The 18,045-nt window shown below is 36.4% G+C and overlaps 1 protein-coding gene across 1 annotated transcript; it reads left to right on the forward strand.

The window, feature by feature from the left end:
• The first annotated feature begins 799 nt into the window (after positions 1 to 799).
• LOC126198649 (nudC domain-containing protein 2-like) lies at positions 800 to 12,783 on the forward strand. The gene is made up of 3 exons (XM_049935113.1): positions 800 to 1,294; positions 1,385 to 1,591; positions 11,872 to 12,783. Exons 1-3 carry the CDS (start codon positions 1,094 to 1,096, stop codon positions 12,019 to 12,021), a joined length of 558 nt encoding a protein of 185 aa, XP_049791070.1. The 5' UTR covers positions 800 to 1,093; the 3' UTR covers positions 12,022 to 12,783.
• Positions 12,784 to 18,045: the final 5,262 nt, after the last annotated feature.

Consider the following 18,045-nt stretch of genomic DNA (forward strand, 5'->3'; position numbering starts at 1 on the left):
CGAAGTATCACTCCACGATTTTTTTATCATTAGATTTTTAGAATATTCACCAAAGCCACACAGAAGAGACAAATTTCGAAGTTAAAAAAAAAAAGTTACACTCCAACCACTCTATATCCAATGTTTTAATGACTTCTGTAATGCAATTAATCAAATTAAGCCTACGCACACGAACTATTAAATTCCATGATGAATTTGTTTTTTTGAGGGTGGGGGGAGGAGGGGATGTGGATATTCATTTCGTTTTTCACTTACGCACAATGTTTATCCTTCCGCAGACGTTAATTTTTACTTGGCAGATATTTTATGTTCATATTAAAACATTAACAAACAGGAAACATTAAATTCTTGGAGGATCGTGGTTTTGTCGGGATAAAAGGAGGCCGAACTGGGACAAGTTGTGCCTTTCACAACTCCCAGCTGTTTGGTGGCAAATATTGCTTTTCTTCCACCGATCATTAAGTAACACACAAATGTCTTGTGAACGTCAGAAGTTAATTTTCATTCGATCCGCGCCGAACTTTTTGATTGTAACTTCTGGTAACTCCATCCTCATTGGACTGCACAAGTTCTAAATAGCTGTATCAACATTTATTCCTGCCTCGCAATATCGCTACAACACCATTTATATGCAAATGAAAACATTAGATAGTGCAAATGAAGGTTTGTTTAACATCATTAATTGAAGTTTTAATACATTTTGTTTCCGAACACTAGCTGACAATGTGGAAAGCAGTAGGCACTATCGATAACACTGCTGCTTTTACGACCGGTAGCAAAGTCGATAGTGTCGATATCTTCCCACTCGTGGTTTAGTGATCTTCAGAAGCCGCATTAAAAGGATTACGCGAACGGAGCGTTTTTGACGTTGTTTTGACAGTGAAGAGGGTGTTAAGAAAAGACTATTTATTACAAAAGCGTTTCCCTTTGTTTTATAAAATATGATCTAGTAGAAGACAGAACTAAACAGAGAAGTGTAAATTGTTTACACTGTTTGTTTTTGTTGTCATTGTCAAAAATTTGAGTTGGTAGTATACTACTGATGAACCATTAACTGCAGACTCCCAAAAGGGTTTAGTAACTTTCATTGAACATGCCCCTCGAACAACTCAGTCATTTTGATGAGAAAAGCGGTGCCGTAGTGTGCGCTACACCTTGGGGCCGGTGGTGGCAGACAGTGGCGGAAATTCACATTGAAGTAAATCTACCTCCAAATACAAGGGCTCGTGACGTCGCTGTCAAAGTAACAAATAACTATATCGAATGCAGCGCGTACGAAAAGTCTATTTTCAAGGTAATAAGCCGATAACGTATGTTTCATTTAGTAAAAATACTTCTCAAGAGTAATTTTTGTTACATTAACGGTATCTAACTTTTTAACTAGGGGACACTATTTCGAACTGTTCACGGCGATGAGACGGCATGGACAATCGAAGACAGGAAGACGCTAACGATAATTTTGTCAAAGGCAGACTATTCTGTGAACGACGAAGCATGGACAGCCTTGATGGAGGATGGTAGTTATCGCCCAGACATGCTAACCGCACATGAGATGAGACAGAAGCTCGACTTGGAAAGGTTTCAGATTGAAGTGAGTGACTTGTGGAGTCTCGATGTTTTTAAATTGCATCTTGTAAACCCTTGTCCCCAACAAATACAGTAATTTAGCTACTTCCTTCAGCACCCATTCTTCTATCAGATTTGTGAAGCTGACATTATTATTTTTTGTTCTTTATTGTAGTAAAGATGAAGTTTGTGCATTACAATTAGCCAAGGTAACCATAAGATAAGTTGAATCTTAATATAAGACAAGCACCATAGTTGTACAGTGTCCACAATCCAGATATGCAGAGTATCAAATGAAACCTAATAACAATATTTACAATTAAAGGTCATTGAGGCAATGGGGACATTTTAGTGTAAGCCAATTCGTGAGCTTGGTTTTAAATTTTGAACCGTCAAGGTATTTCTGGTATCTTCATAATTTATTATAAAAGTTTGTACCTTTCATCTATCAGCTTTTTACAATATGGGTAAAATTTCTTCTTATTCTAAAACAGTCATTCTTATGCGTAGTTTTGTAGTAATTTACTTCACTATGGACAAGAATGTATTTGTGGTCCTCTTTCGCCAGCGTAATGCTTAGATAAACATGGTATATATACTTTCACTAGGCTAATGAAATATTAATGCTCTGAGTAACCGGAAGTCACCTGTTGGGATTTTTTTGTGATCTGTAAAAATCTTTTGATTGTGTAAATCATGGAATACTTCTAGATAAGCTCAAGTACTGTGGTATGAATGGGACAGTGCTCAAATGGTTTAAATCATACCTAACTGGAAGAGTGCATGAAGTTGAAATAAGCAGTTCACATAATATGCAAAAAAAAAAAAAACAACTGGTGATTTTTCAAACTGGGGAACAATCAAGAATGGGGTGCCGCAAGGTTTGGTCTTGGGGTCCTCTGCTGTTCTTAATATATATTAATGACTTGCCATTCTATATTCACAAAGATGCAAAGCTGGTACTTTTTGCTGATGATACAAGTATAGCTATCACACCCAACAGACAAGAATTAACTGGTGAAATTGTAAATGATGTTTTTCAGAAAATCATTTAGTGGTTCTCTGCAAATGGGGTCTCATTAAACTTTGATAAAACACAGTATATACAGTTCCACACAGTAAATGGAATGACAGCATTAATAAACATAGACTTCGATCAGAAATCGACAGCTAAGGTAGAATATTCAAAATTTCTAGGTGTATGCATTGATGAGAGGTGAACTGGAAAAAACACACTGAAGATCTGCTGAAACGTTTGAGTTCAGGTACTTATGCTATTAGGGTCATTGCAAATTTTCGTGATATACATCTCAGTAAATTAGCTTACCACACCTATTTTCATTCTCTGCTTTCCTATGGCATCATATTCTGGGGTAACTCATCATTGAGTAAAAGAGTGTTCATTGCACAAAACCGTGTAATTATAATAATTACTCGAGCTCATCCAAGATCATCCTGCAGACACTTATTTAAAGAGCTAGAGATCTTCACTCTAGCCTCACAATATATATATTCACTTATGAAATTTTTTATTAACAATCTGAATGAATTCAAAAGTAATAGCAGTGTACATGGCTACAACAGTAGGAGAAAGGATGATCTTCACTACTCAAGGTTAAATCTAACTTTGGCTCAGAAGGGGCTAAATTATGCTGCCACAAAAGTCTTTGGTCACTTACCTAATAGCATCAGAAGTCTGACAAATAGCCATACAGCATTTAAAAGGAAATTAAAAGAATTTCTTAAAGGCAACTCCTTCTACTCATTAGATGAATTTTTGGATATAGTAAGTGGGTAATTTCCCCAACCCCATATATATATATATATATATATATATACACACACACACACACACACACACACACACACACACACACACACACACACACACACACACACACACACACACGCCTTTTATTAACCTGACACGTTCCACATCATTACGAAGTGTCGTACTCATGATCTATGAAACAAGTGCTAATCAAATAGACTGAATATATTGTGAGTAATTTACCATCAGTGTATCATTCTTTACATGATCATCTTGATCCATGGCAAACAACATTATTGCTCTTTTTTGTGTCACAAAAACTCTTTGTTTGTGATACTGTGAAAAGTGTCTCCCCAAAGTAACAAACCACATGCAATTTAGGGCTTATCCTAAAATATACCATCTTTCAAGTATGTGTGTCCAAATAAAGGAAAAGCCTTCTTTGCCGATAGCTACCGCTCAACATCCTTGAGCATACATGATCTATATATGTTTGTTCCAAGTAAAATTTTTGTCAAAAAACATTGCTAAAAACTCATAAAAACCTTGCTGTCAAAACTTATACTATTATTTACAATTAATAAGAAACGAACATTATTTTTTGTGCCGAAATGATCTGGTTCAGTTTTGCTTATGTTTACTTTAAAATCTTATCCTGAGAAGAAATCGCATGTGACATCAGCAAAATTTGATGAGGACAGCCTTTAATTCTAAATAGCTATTCCCCAGCACAATCTAGGTGTCTCGCCAGGATACATACTGGTGGATACATTACCAATTGAAGGAAAATCTTTCTCACATAGTAAATGTACAGATAAGGACTAAAGTGGGAGTCTTGAGGAACTCCTGAACCAATAATGCAGTTACTGTAACATACATCTGTTATCATCTTACCATAATTAAAGTGAAGTTCAGTGTACAGAGTTCCAGTTTGAAGAAAGTAATGGATAAGTTTTAATATCCACCCAGGGACATCATAAGCAATTAGTTTGAAAAAGAATTTTGTGGTTGACCTGGTCAGAGGCCTTCGATAGGTCAAAGCACAACCTGCTACATGTTAGCCAGAGCCAAGCCAGAGCAAGTGCTACTACATGCACAAACTCCACAGCAGAAGCTATTATGATTCGAACCACATGAAAGCCATGTTGGAAATTAGCCATGAGTCCTCTAGAGGTTAAGTGATCATCTAATGTAAGAACTAAAAATTTTTCAGTTAGACCTAATTTTCTGTTAGTGATATCAGCCTGTAGTTTTGAGTATGTTGAACAAAAACCAAATAACAGCTGTATTTCAGTCAGTTCTTATAAGTTTTTCTTTAAGATGCCAGTTTCTGCACTCATTGGTACCATCCCCAGCCTCCGTACTTTAAAACACCAATAAGTATACAATATAGTGTGTGTGTCTGATGTCTAACAGAACATGATAATACAGATACAAAGTGAGACCAACAAAGCTCACTGTACAAAATGTAACATAAAAAGTTAAATGTGCACAAAAACCACACTATAACAATATGTTCACATACTGGTTAGCATCAGTTAACTAGGACATTACACATCATAAGACATTTAATAGAAACTACAGAAGAATGAGGTGCGACATAACCAATCAAATGCATGAAATGATGATAAATAGAAACATTCTTGTAAAAGAGTACAGCTTTGTTTTTATATATATATAGTTATACAGAATGTAAGACATATTCAAGCCAAACAGTAAAAACAATACTATTTCTAAAAAGAAAACTACTGACCTTCACATTAAACATCGTTACAACTTGTGAAGTATAACATGGTGCTGGTTACGTGTCACCCATGTATTTTGCACCACTTGTGCAAATAACTGAAATAGTACTTTTACTATCAAAGAAGATGTATTCAGTGACAAACCAATAGTCCTCATATTATTATGCAAGTGATTGTATAATGAACTAGTGTGGAGCAGCCAGTAAACCTGAATAGCAAATACCAGTCCAGTAGTTATGCACTAAGCGTACCATTAACATAGAGTAATCTGAACCACCCGGAGGACAAATACTGAGGTTGGGCTAACAGGGAAGGTCCAGACATCATATCAACCAGAGAGAGATCAATTAAAACACATTGTTCCATTGTTGTAAGATGACTGTGTAATTACAATTTCTTGGGAGATATAATGTGTCATACAAATGACATGTTTTGTAAAAATGATAATTAAAATAAATCGAAGTAGAAATGCAATTTTGGAATTAAGATTGTTTTTATGCATCTTTTATATGTAATGTATTAGTTTATTGATGTCAACCAGTATGATATATGAACATATTCCGTTACTGAGGTTTGTATGCACTTTTAACTTTTTTTTTTATTTTTTTATTTTTTTTTTTTATTAGTGACCCCTACCAGTCTTGCTTTGTACCTGTATTATCATCTTATGTTACACACCAGACACACACTACATGTTCTAATCCACCGGGGCTTCAGTATGGCACCAAAGAAGTGCCAAAACTGGTAGCTTAAAGAAAAATAAATAAGAACTGATTGTAATATTTCTGTTGTTTCATTTTTGTTCTACATAATGTTTGATCAGCCATTGGACAGAATCCATGAAGTTTTGGACAGTGGTTCTGGGTCCTGTTTTAGAAATAGGTTTCACTGTGGTAAAATTAAATAGATCTGGGAATACGCCACTTAAAGAATACCAACTGAACAAGGTTAGTCAAACTGGGAGCCAGTTGAAGTTTACATTTTTTCAAGAGATTTGGAGGAACATTGTCCCAGCTTGATGAGGATTTGTCATTAAGATATCAATGACCTCAATAACATTTTCAGTAGTAATACTAAGTGGCATACCCATATCAATCATACTAAGGTCTGTGTCATTATTTATAGTTGCCCTATGCAGAATGGGTTCATTTTTCACTAAATCAACAAATAAATCATTAAATTTGTCACTGAAAATATAGGTGTCATCGATGACCTCATCATTTATAATGAAAGAAACATTTCCCTTAGGCGTATTTATACTATCATGACCTCTAATGTTTACGAATGCCCAGACATGTTGTCAGACAATGCAGTTAGATATTGTACACATTCATTTTTTTCTCTTTTCACCTCTTTGTGAAATAGTGATTTACACATTTTATAACTGTCTTTGTACATTTAATTTTCAGTATTTTCAAGAGATCATACATGTTATGTGTGTCAAACCACAAACTAAGCGGATAAGTGCCTAGAAAGACGTTACCTTTTTACTGTCATTTAATTTACTGTTTCTACAAATTTTTTTAATGGGAAAATTCATATCTAAATGCCACGTGAGAATATTAAAAATAAGCCTTTCATTGATTGTTTGTTTACTCCTTGAAAGTTGAAAACAGTGCCCGAGTTTTCTAAGGCTGAGCTATGTTTAAGAAGTGCAACATTTGTCTCTGAAAATTTTCCCATAGTCAACTGACTTGAAACAATCTTGGGTCATGAAGTTACAGAAATGAAATTAAGTGGTCAGCTACAAAACCAATTAGAACACTAGTCTCAAAACAGTCTATAACAGTAATTACATTACCCTCTGTCTTGGTTAATGGATCATCTTTCAGTGTGTGGATGCTAATTTTAATGTTACTGATATCCTGTACATATTAGATTTGCATTGTGTTTCATCAGATATTTAGATAAGAGTTGCTGCAGTAGTCATTAAAGGTTCTTTTGATGCCAAGCATGTTTCATACAGTTACGCTCTGTCTATTGCCTTATAATTAATGTTAAACATTTTACACAGTAGTCTTCATTTCTTTAGACTAGACGTTTCTTTGAAGAAACTGTATTCCATGGGTTGTCCCTCTCATAATAATTTGTTCTAATGGATACATACCAGTAACCCTTCATACTGAATTCTTTAAAGAACCGTATACTCATGTATAAAACAGCTGCAAACGTCTGGTTACAAATGGATAATTTGCTAGTAAAACATAGTGTTATGTTTTAAGAAAGGCTAGTTTCATGTGTGTCTCAGTGTTTGATGTCATGTTGTGAGCTGTGTGCTGTACTGTGATATAATATTGCAGGTGCATTCAGTGGTAAATGTTGATTTTGTGTGCAAAATTCCTTTTGGATAGGGTTAGTAGTAAAGAAGTAATAAATTGAAACATCATGCCTGCTAAAATTTTATCCTTTCATTATTTTGTGGAGGGCGGGGTCAGTGAAAATATGTTTCAATAAAGTTTAAGTTATGAGGAAATTTTCTTGGATGTAGCCATGTGCTCTCATTCCCAAATACTGTGTGTATATAGTATGGGTAATGTGTGTGCTGTGGGTTACCTACTTAAAGATATAGTCACAGTTTCTAACTTTAATACTTGTCATATATTGTTAAATTGTTAACATAAGAGGTATAATTAGTTTAGCATATTATGACAATATTTTAAATTTCTGAATTTGGTTAATAAATGTGCAAAATTCTAGAAATCAAATTTTTGTTGCCCTTGGAAGCTGTTAAATAGGCAACCTGCAACTGTGTGTGGTTGACCGTTTTAACCATTTAGTAGTACAGATGTGCACAGTGCTTGGGTCAACTACTCTTTCAAACTTCAACCACCATCCTTCTGTATGCACCTGCCCTGAGCTAAAAGTTTCAGGTACCTCATTTGATACAACTGCCTCTTTATCGACTTTGCTGAACATGTAAATCTATTTGTTTTAGTTGCCCTTCTTTAGTAGCCATTACTGTGACGACAGTGTCGTAGTCACTGATACTAGTTTCAATGTGGACATCTCCAGAGAGACCAGATCTAGTTTTGACCATTAAATCTAATGGATTTCCATTATGAGTAAGCTTCAGAAATATTTGTTCCAAGTAGTTGTCAGAGAAAAAAGTTGGTATTATTTCACGGAATGGCTTCCCACAGCCAACAGTTGCAAAACTAGTTATGTGAGTCAATGATTTACAATGACATGATTGGAGAATGTACATACTAATGAACTGATGTTTTCTCTAAAGCTTTCTGGAGATGAGTTTGGTGGTGAATAGAAAGATATAATGAGTGAGTGTTCCCCTGACAATTACGCATGTAGTTTAAAATTCTATCTCAGTGGATTGTGGTTTCTTGTCTTCTGCAACAAATCACCACCTCTGTTCCCGTTAACTTATCTTTTTGATACATTCTTGAATGTATCCCAGAAATCTCACTGCTATCAACTGTGGGTTTTAGCCTACTTTATGTACCATGTATTATGTCATCACACCTGTTTTTTAGGAGCACTTCAAACTCTGGCACTTTGTCGTAAATGCTTCAGCAGTTGATTACTTGGATTTTAATAGTCTCATTTGTGGGTCCTTTTTTAAGATTGTAATGCATAAGTGTCTCCTGGACTGAATGAAAAGTCTCCTAATCTAAAAGCCCATTTGCACCCAACATGCAGTCAGCTACCTCAATAGCAGCCCTGGTACGTAGTCCACACCTGATCAATTTAGAGGGATTCTAATTAACTTCCCAACCTGATGGCATAACTTCAGGGGAACACAGCCTAACTTATTACAGAACTTTGAAATATCTGATTTATGCCCTCCACTTGAGTCTGAACCAGGGGCTACAGTTAGTTCTGGAGACACTGCTGAAGAAACAAAAGAGAGAAAATGCAGTTGTTTCTCATAAATGTGAAGTTTTTAATTACGTGACTTTTTTCTTTTCTTTCTATGAATTCTTGATATTATGAAATAATACATGGAATACTGATTTGAAGAAGAGAAGTAAATGCTTATCTGTTCTGCTGTCTGTGTCTCTGTCTGTAAAGTCAATATTCTCAACGCCGTGTTATAAAAACCACATTTTCTTTATGGAAAGCAAATTTATCATACATTGGTTTCCTTCTGTCTAGTCTTAGAAGGTATCTTATGTTGAGTCTATCTCTGTAAAGTGAAAACTTTGTTAGTGTATTTTGTGTACTTTCTCTCTGTCATACTGTGTAATTATCCTCTGGAGTAACATGGTTAAAAGAAATATTTCACCAGTAAAAATGAACGGTGAGAATATTCTGTGAAGTAGATAACTGTCTTCCACAATACTCACTTCCAAGTACTTATTGTTGCTTGTGGTTACTAGTAAGAATCAAATTCGGGTGAATGTAATTTATACAAGCACAAGGAATCCACACAAATCATTTCCACACAGGCTTGAGGCCAAAACGCTATGAATCATGGCTATTTAAAAAGAAAATTAAAATAATATTTTAGGCACTCCTACAAATTACTTTATTAAATAGACTGAGGGGTTGAAAACAATGACTGTAGTCTTAAAGTATGTAAGCACTTTTGATGTTTTGTGAAGAATTGGGGCCTGAAAGTATTAAGTGAATAGCAGTTGATATATAGAATAATGTAAAAAGAAGCAGCTTGTTTTTGGAAAATAGTGAATTTTATGCTAACTCATCATGTTAAGTCAAGTCTGTGTAAACACAGATGGTATATAGCAATTAGTTGATTAATTTTTAACAGTGTACAGAGTTAATTGGTCATGGAAAAAAATCTTATGCACTCTAACCTCTATTGTTACATTGAGGTGAGCCACACTTTTAGCGATATTGAACTGGCTACAATCATAATTGAAAATTCAAGTTATGGTACCAGTAGATTTTTCACTCTAGAAGTCAAACCTATAAAAGTAATAAATTCATTGTTCATATACATTTGTACTGCAGTCTACTTTCACAAGTCTCCTTTTACGTGACATAAAAGACAAAAGCTTAACAGGTGCATGATGTTGAAAATTTGGAGGACGGGAAGAGGAAAACACAATGAAGTATACATAATGATGACTTAGATTTATGTTCCCTCAACTAATAATAATAATAATTGTAATGTTAACTAACAACTCAAAATACAGTTGTGGCGTTTAGTTATCACCAGGCACATAAATAAGACTGAAAACATTGATAAGCTTTCAAACTGTGTTCTCCTTCAGAGATAACTAGTACAGAAAGCGGGTGCATATGCCGCCCCACCACACACATAGTAAAAGCTTATACCCCCAGTTTCATCTTTGTGTCTTCTCATCCTCACAATAACTCTGTCTCTTAACCTGGAGTCTGGGTGACCTGCCTTTCATTCCTTCATTTCCTCTCTGAGGAAACAATTAATAGTTATGAAGGTAGGAGTACTTTATCAACAATGTAAGGAGAAGATAAGAGTGCTACATACTGTAAAGATGACATTAAGTTGCAGACAGGCACAAGTAAGACACTTACACATTAGCTTTCAATCACAGCCTTCATCAGAAAGAAAGAAAACACACACCAATCACTCAAACAAGCAAGCACTCATCACACACAAATGACCGCCAACTTGGGTAGCTCAGATCAGAATGCAACTGTCATATGAAATTCCATGTGACAGTTGCATTTCGGTCTTAGCTGCCAGAGTTGGCAGTCACTTGTGCGTGAGGTGTGCTTGCTTGTGTGAATGAATGGTGTGTTATACTCTTTCTTTCTAATGAAGGCTGTGGCCGGAAGCTAATATGTAAGTGTCTTTTTAATTATGCCTGTTTGCATCTTAGTGCCATCTTTATGGCAAGTAGCAATCTATCTTTTTCTTACATTGTTAATATTCCAACATGGGAGTTTCCAGTGTAGAAGTTTACTCTCTTTTAAATGTAATTATTGGCACTTCCAGAACTTGACATCCTGGAATTGGCTGGCCATTCTGGTTCCTTGTATCTTTACTCTCTCCTGGCTGCAATTGTAGCTAACAGGTTTCTTTGCCCTTCTATTTCTCTTTTCATTCACATATACGTAGCAGAATATTGCTACTCAATTGTCACCATGCGTGGGTCTGTTTGAGTCTCTTTCGTGTGCGTCACTTGGCACATACACACTGAAAAAAGAATAGTAGCTCTAAAAAAAGTGACACATTATGTGCTGTTTAGTGATTATGTCCCATGCTGATCAGGTGCTGCAGTTGATGGCTTGCCTACCCTCATTATTACTCCATTGTGCATTGGCTGTTACTGAAATATTCTCTCTGATCAAATAAATTATGGAACTGGAAAAAAGATGTATGTTCAAATAATAATTGTAATGCTATTGCTTTCCAATTTACTTCAGTCTCCTGCTCTGCAACATAGTGTAGACCAAGTAACACTATAAACTGAAATAACTGTGTTTATTTATCAGGGAATTTATTAGAAGACCTGCAGTAACTTAAAAGATCAGCTGCATGACTTGTGCTGTTCAGATAGTTTCACCAAGTATTAGTTTCCCTGAACTCCAGAGATGGGAACTTGCTCTCCAACACACCCTAACATGCCACCACACTCCTGGACTTGACCTCAATTAACTCCTGTATGATTATTATTTTATTTATTTACTTTGTTATTTTCATTCTCTCTCTCTCCCTCCCTCTCCTCCCCCCCCCCCAAATATCTTCATCCATACATAATGAAATGGCATACAGTATTTTAAATGGTAGTGCACATTATGCTCAATGTTCTTGTAACTGTATGTGACATAATATGAGATCTCTGAGGTTAAAGGTCCTGCTTGCAATCACAATTTTATTTTCAGAACCCTCAGTTTGATTTCTCCAGAGCAAAGCTTCAGAAGGCATATGATAAGCTTCCAGGATGGTCCATTGAGGCTGTGAAAAAGCAACAGCAAGGGCAAGAAGGAGAAAGTAAGCCTGAGGCAGCAGAGGGAAGTGGTATTAAAGACTGAAGAAAGTGTTCTTAATGGTTTTTGTGGGTTGAGAAGGGAACAGTACTGTTAACTCAGTTCATTCGGTTCTCTGAGGAATGACACTCGACACTCTAGAAGATGTCTAATGTATATTTTTGCTAAACTCAGTGTTTATGTATATGACATTTGTCTTCATGAAGTTAGTTTCTGATTACATTGTTTTGTGAGCCAGTGTTCTTTTTTTAGAATGTTTGTTTAGTATACAGTGTCCAAAGAAGTAGCTTTAATACTTTTGATTAGGTACAAAATACTTTACCGTATAATGTTAGGATGTTAGCTGTTTCAAAGCTGACGCAAGGAACTGAATCTAGCTGTGTGCTACATAAATTTATTTTATGATTTAGTGAGGAAATGTAAATTTATGTGCTCTTATTCTTAGTTAGGACACTATTTCATGATTGCTGATTTTTCTTTGTTGTACTATATTTGTAATGTCCCATAAATATTATTTTAATATTTTTGCAATGTTAATTTTGTCTTGAAAAGTTGAGAAATTATTGTAGTCATATGTTTGTCAGAAAGTTTAATCTCATTAATGACTAAAGGTAAAAGCTTTGATAGGAACTTCTGTTGTGTGGCTTCTCTGTGATAAGTTAAAATGCCATCCAGAATATGTAGGCAGTAAGTTCTTTGTTGTCTTCACTGTTTTCTGTGCTTTGTATTTCTGGTAGAATTTTGTTTTGCCAAATATGCAGTGTATTTCTACTTACAAATAAATATGAACTTTAAATTGTGAATAAAATAAAATAAAAACTTATAACTCGCATTTGTAAATGACTTTTGAGTATAGATTTATATCTTGTGCCTCAGTTTTGGTCTTAATTTTTAATTTACTAATTGGAGTACTCAGTAAAGCCCCAATTTAATTAATTTCCCAACATTCTGTGCCAGTGTCAGGTATTTGTACCAAAAGCAGAATTCATTCAGAAATCTATAAAATTACAGAGAGACAGTACTTGATCAGTAGGAAAGTTTGCTATTTGTGTTAAAACTGATTGTCTTATTAAAACAGGCGAGTCCCTCTCATCCTGGTGTCAGTGTGACCTGTTGCTTCTTTTGAACTCTTCGCAATCTGTTCTTTTCTCTCTCAGGAAGAAAGTAATACTTTCAAAAGCTAGTTTCCGCTTTCACATATGTTTATCTACAGAAATGGGAAGGTACTGGCCAGCAATTCCAAGACTATAATTTTGTGTTTGGTTTGTCAGTGCCAGTTACATAAAGTAAATGGGAACCATTAAATAAAATCTTTAAAAAGGTCAATGGAATTTATTCGCAATTGCAGAATTTTTCTGACATTAGCTACATTTGGTATGAAGATATGACCTATTTGCGACATATGAAAATTTGGTTTGGACCAGGATTCGAACCCGGATTTCTCAGTTGTCATTAGCTGTCACCTTACCCACTTTGATTATCTAGCATGCTTCCAAGACCTATCTAACACAGTTAATTGTAGAAAGATTCTGCAATTACAAATGAATTTCATAAATTTAGTACAGCTACAAGATCATCACCCAAGTGTTTGTTTCTTCAGACATTAAAAATAAGTATTACAGACATCGACTTGCAAAGTGACGATCGTAATACTAATATTGAATACATTTGTCTCATTGAAACCATATGGCGGGAATCCAAATGAAGATGTGAGCAATGGGGCCATAGAGAGTATGACGTGGAACTTTGGGTCGACCATGTCACCAGAACACACCCTACTTTCTGTTGTCTGGGAAAACCCTGATGACCACTGGGCCTCATGGCTTGCTAGCAGGCGATTCTTGCACTCAACTTGCCTGTCATGGTCCATATGACAGCTTGCCGCCGCAAAATACACTCACACTAGTCCACAGTTGACGTGTCAGATTTAGTCGAACCAGCTGCTTCAAATGTTACATACTTCAACTTCATACATCACTCACTGGACTCATTTCACTGACGTGGGCACCAAAAATTCACCTATATTTAAGCAGTCTTGGGTCTGTCTTAACCCCATCCTTGCTTCAAAATGTGCTACCTCGTCTAACACAAAATTGCATTTCTCTGTACTTAACGTTTAATTTGTGGCCCTCAGTCTCAGGATAAATACCTCTAGGTGTTGCATGTACTGGACAGTATCACTCACAAAGATAGTTATATCATCAAAATACGCCATGCCTTGAAATGATTTCAGTCCTCTGAGAACTGCATCCAACAATCTCTGAAACTTTGCAGGTTCATTCTCTAATCCAAAAAGCATCCTCTCAAATCTGTAATGATCCTATGGCGAAGAAAATGCTGTTTTTGGTTGATCCCCTTTAGTGAATTCTAGCTGATGTTAGCCACCCCTTAAGTCCATTGTTAAAATCTGCTATAATCCGTTCATCATAAGAGTAAACCTGATGTAAACAAACACAACCGCGATGATTGGTCAGAAGCTGTAGCACACTTAGACTGGTGTTGTGCGCTCTTGGAAGTAGGTCCTGCTTATGTATTAGATATTCAAATGTGTTAGGAGCCATCAACATTTTTCGTAATCACGGTTTAACTACGTAGTTTTTATTTCAAAAAGCGTGTACAGTCACAGCCTCTGCAGCGTTGTGCTCTCACTGTTGAGCTGTCAGTGCACAGTATAAAAATGGCTGGACTGGTTTCTGTTCTGTAGTGAAACACGCACGAGAAATAGGCTGTTCTTAAAGTTTTTCATAAATTTACAGAGATAATCGGCTTTGAAGTTTTCCCAGCATTGTATAAAATGCAGTTGATGTTCAAACATGCATGAAACATGTAGTGCAGCTGGTAGCATAATGAATGTGAATTAAATGCCATTATTTGTGTGTTGGTACAAATCTCCCCAACATAAGTTGCTTTTATTGTTCAATTTGAACTACCTACATCTCGTAATTATAAAACTCATCGTTATTTTTTTAATGAATAATGCAAGTCTTATTGTTTCTAATTATATATTGGAAGCGAAATTCCTGTTTCCTTTTGAAATACAAATTCTTAATTATCAATGTTTAATGAAAGACTATTCATAGAAGTTATTTAAATCAAGAAAACATAACAATTTGATTTTTAAGGCAAAAATGAAAAACCAAATCATCTACATCTAGACAATGTCCATAGCTTTATGCCCCAAAGGTAGACAAGTATCATAGAAATATGAAAAACAAACATTTTCACAGCTTTGAGCACTTCATACAAATGCTGCATTTTTACATTTGCTACTGTACCATAATAATATGAACAGAACTCATTTGGAGGCCAGCTGCAGGATTTCGCCTGAGAAGTAACAAGACTGTTAAGGTGCCAGACATACTGAAACTAATTCACACAGCTTTTTCAAACATAGAACGGTTCGTTATAAAAGAAGAAGAGAAAATGTTGCGCCTGGTTGGCTTAATGGATTCTGCTGTTGATAAGCTCATTATCAATGTAGCAGGTGACACTTCCAGAACTGAAACGTATTTCTTGGATTCAGATAAGGAAGGAACTAAGTGATTACCAGATGACTGACTGTAAGTAATACCATCAGTGGCTTCAGTATTTAACTATGTAGTGAAATCCTTCAATACTCTCTTACCCTACATACAGATTATGCAGAAAAATTACACTGTGGTTAAGTCGGGAATTTTCATCATTCTCATTTTTAATTACAGTTGTATATTAGCTAAAAAAGATAAAGTGTTGCGGCTTTTGTCTAGTCGTCTAAGGAGCGTATTGTGGGAGATTTTTCAGTGTATTATTTCATTCTGCTTAAAAATTAAATGACATTTGAAGCTGTATTGCTCCTCTGCTCGTCTCTTTTTGTGTGTAAACTGCAGCTGGCCGCATTTCTGCAGGCTAGCTGTACCAGCTGACCAGCCAGTGCTGTCCAAGTTAAATGTGCCGGTAAAACAGTTGACCCGTGTTATCATTAAGTTGATATGCACGTAATGCACCACACAAAACATACCCTTATTATTGTACTTGACAGTACTCGAGACAGCTTGGCTACAGTCCCACGTGAAACGGAAATCCAATGAGGTTCCAGCAAACTTGGAAGAATACGTAGTGCAATGTTTACATCAGGTTTATTCTTATGATGAATGGATTATAGCACTGACCTAAATAGCCTATGGTGTCTCTAATTTCAGCAAAGAGTAGGCATTTGTTACGATCTTAGCATTTAGATGTCAATAATCACAAAACCTGTATTTTCGTGTTCCATCTGCTGCTTTCTTGGATACAATGACAATGCCTGCCTCCCTTGGGCTATTTCTTTTCTCAATAATTCCATCCTTCATCTGCTGATTGATAAATTCCTCCAGAATCAGCTGCAAGTACCTCGGGACCACATACAGTTTGCGGTAAGCAGGTGATTAATTTCCTGTTGGTACTGAGAGCTGCATAATATGTGCTGCTGGCATTGGCCATCTTGGAAAAAACAAATTCCTAAGTTCCAACAGTAACTCCTCCATCCATTTCTTATCACTTCCCTGTAGATGCATCACCTTTCCTCGTGATGTAGTGTCAGTGGCGTTTGGTGATTGTCCATGGCCAACACCCCTTATGTCCCACTCTTACTCCTCCAGGATATCCATGTTATTGATCAACAACCTGTTTCATTTTAAATCCTCGGCACTGAAATTAAACACAGCTACTATTTTTTCACCATGTACTTCTCATATGCGTACAATGCTTCTTTTCACTAAGCATCCTGCCTGATCCAATACTTCATTTACTTGCAGCAGTTCCACCACACAACCCTCCTACTGATAATTTAGACTTAACATTAACCCAAAGTGATTTCCCAGTACCCTTAGATATACGGTTGTGTGAATTGAGTCTTTTGTGTGATTGCTGGGGGTTTAAATGGTTTGTCATGTGTGACAGACCCATCTTGCAACACAGGCAACAGTTTCACCCAGCTGAAACATTTTTCCGTCAAGCTCCACCACGTGCTACGATTTTTGCACAATGCTGAGGCAAGAAATCCAACCCCAGAAACATTTTGCAGCCTTCACTCGCGTGTGGCGCTATCTTGACACATTGTCTGAACTGAAGCGTACCCAGGCAAAAAAATCTGTGTTCACTGTTCCAACGGTGTGACATGTCTATCCGCCTTCTCCATGTAGTCTATACCATGGTGGGTTGAACTACTTATATCTTCAACTTTTGTAGTCCTGTCTTCCTCAGTTGCGTGTATATTGATAATTTTTACTTATGGACCTTCTGACAGCAACTGAATAAAACACAATTTTAGTGCCATACGCGTTTCGCCTTTATTTTCTGCAAGGCATCATCAGTGGCCTGGAATATGTACATATGTTAGCTATTTTATTAAATTAAAAAATTATGTTCCACCAGATCACTACTGACAGCACAAGTACTCCTTTGCCCAACAACATCCTACACTTCGTTTTATGACTTTGTTGGATCTAATCTTACTGGCAATGAGCATAGATGGACTTCTGGTTCCCTTTAGCATTTTATCACCTGCTTCCTTCCCGGTCTCCTGCCGCTGAAACTACTGTTACCATTATGCTACTTCCACTGCCCCATGGCTGGTGACAGTGTTTCTTCACATGCACCATCTGTCCACACCTACAACACCGTATATTGGATGAAACCACTGTCCATCTAATTTGCAATCCGGTTGACATGTCAATTTCCTCACATTCTAATGCTAATCTGACAGCTGCATGCAAATGAATCGGAGCCCCCTGCTTCTACTCTCCTTGACATTTAAAGGCAATCTTACTAAAAATGCGTCAAGCGTCCTCTGCTCAGCCTCCCGCAAAACTACTATATTCCCCAAAGCAGTCTTTCCCAACTCATCTAAATTCCTCAGATACTCCAGCCCCCCCCCCCCCTCTTCTTGTGGGTTCGGCGGTAAGAATAGGCCCACTGTATTCCTGCCTGTCATAAGAAGTGACTAAAAGGAGTCTCACTCGTTTCGGCCTTAATGTGTTGGTCCTCTGTAGGGTTTGACCTCCATTCTTCAAAATTTTTCCGATGACTAGCCAATGGGGGAAGGGTGCCTTA

The sequence above is a fragment of the Schistocerca nitens genome, chromosome 8 (genome assembly GCF_023898315.1).
Source record: "Schistocerca nitens isolate TAMUIC-IGC-003100 chromosome 8, iqSchNite1.1, whole genome shotgun sequence".
Classification (NCBI taxonomy): domain Eukaryota; kingdom Metazoa; phylum Arthropoda; class Insecta; order Orthoptera; family Acrididae; genus Schistocerca; species Schistocerca nitens.

What these genes read in the sequence shown, in the direction of transcription:
- LOC126198649 (XM_049935113.1), top strand. Translation starts at nt 1,094, where the DNA reads ATGCCCCTCGAACAACTCAGTCATTTTGATGAGAAAAGCGGTGCCGTA. An exon ending in ACGAAAAGTCTATTTTCAAG is followed by an intron (nt 1,295 to 1,384) that starts GTAATAAGCCGA and finishes CTTTTTAACTAG; the next exon opens with GGGACACTATTTCGAACTGT. An exon ending in TGGAAAGGTTTCAGATTGAA is followed by an intron (nt 1,592 to 11,871) that starts GTGAGTGACTTG and finishes TTTTATTTTCAG; the next exon opens with AACCCTCAGTTTGATTTCTC.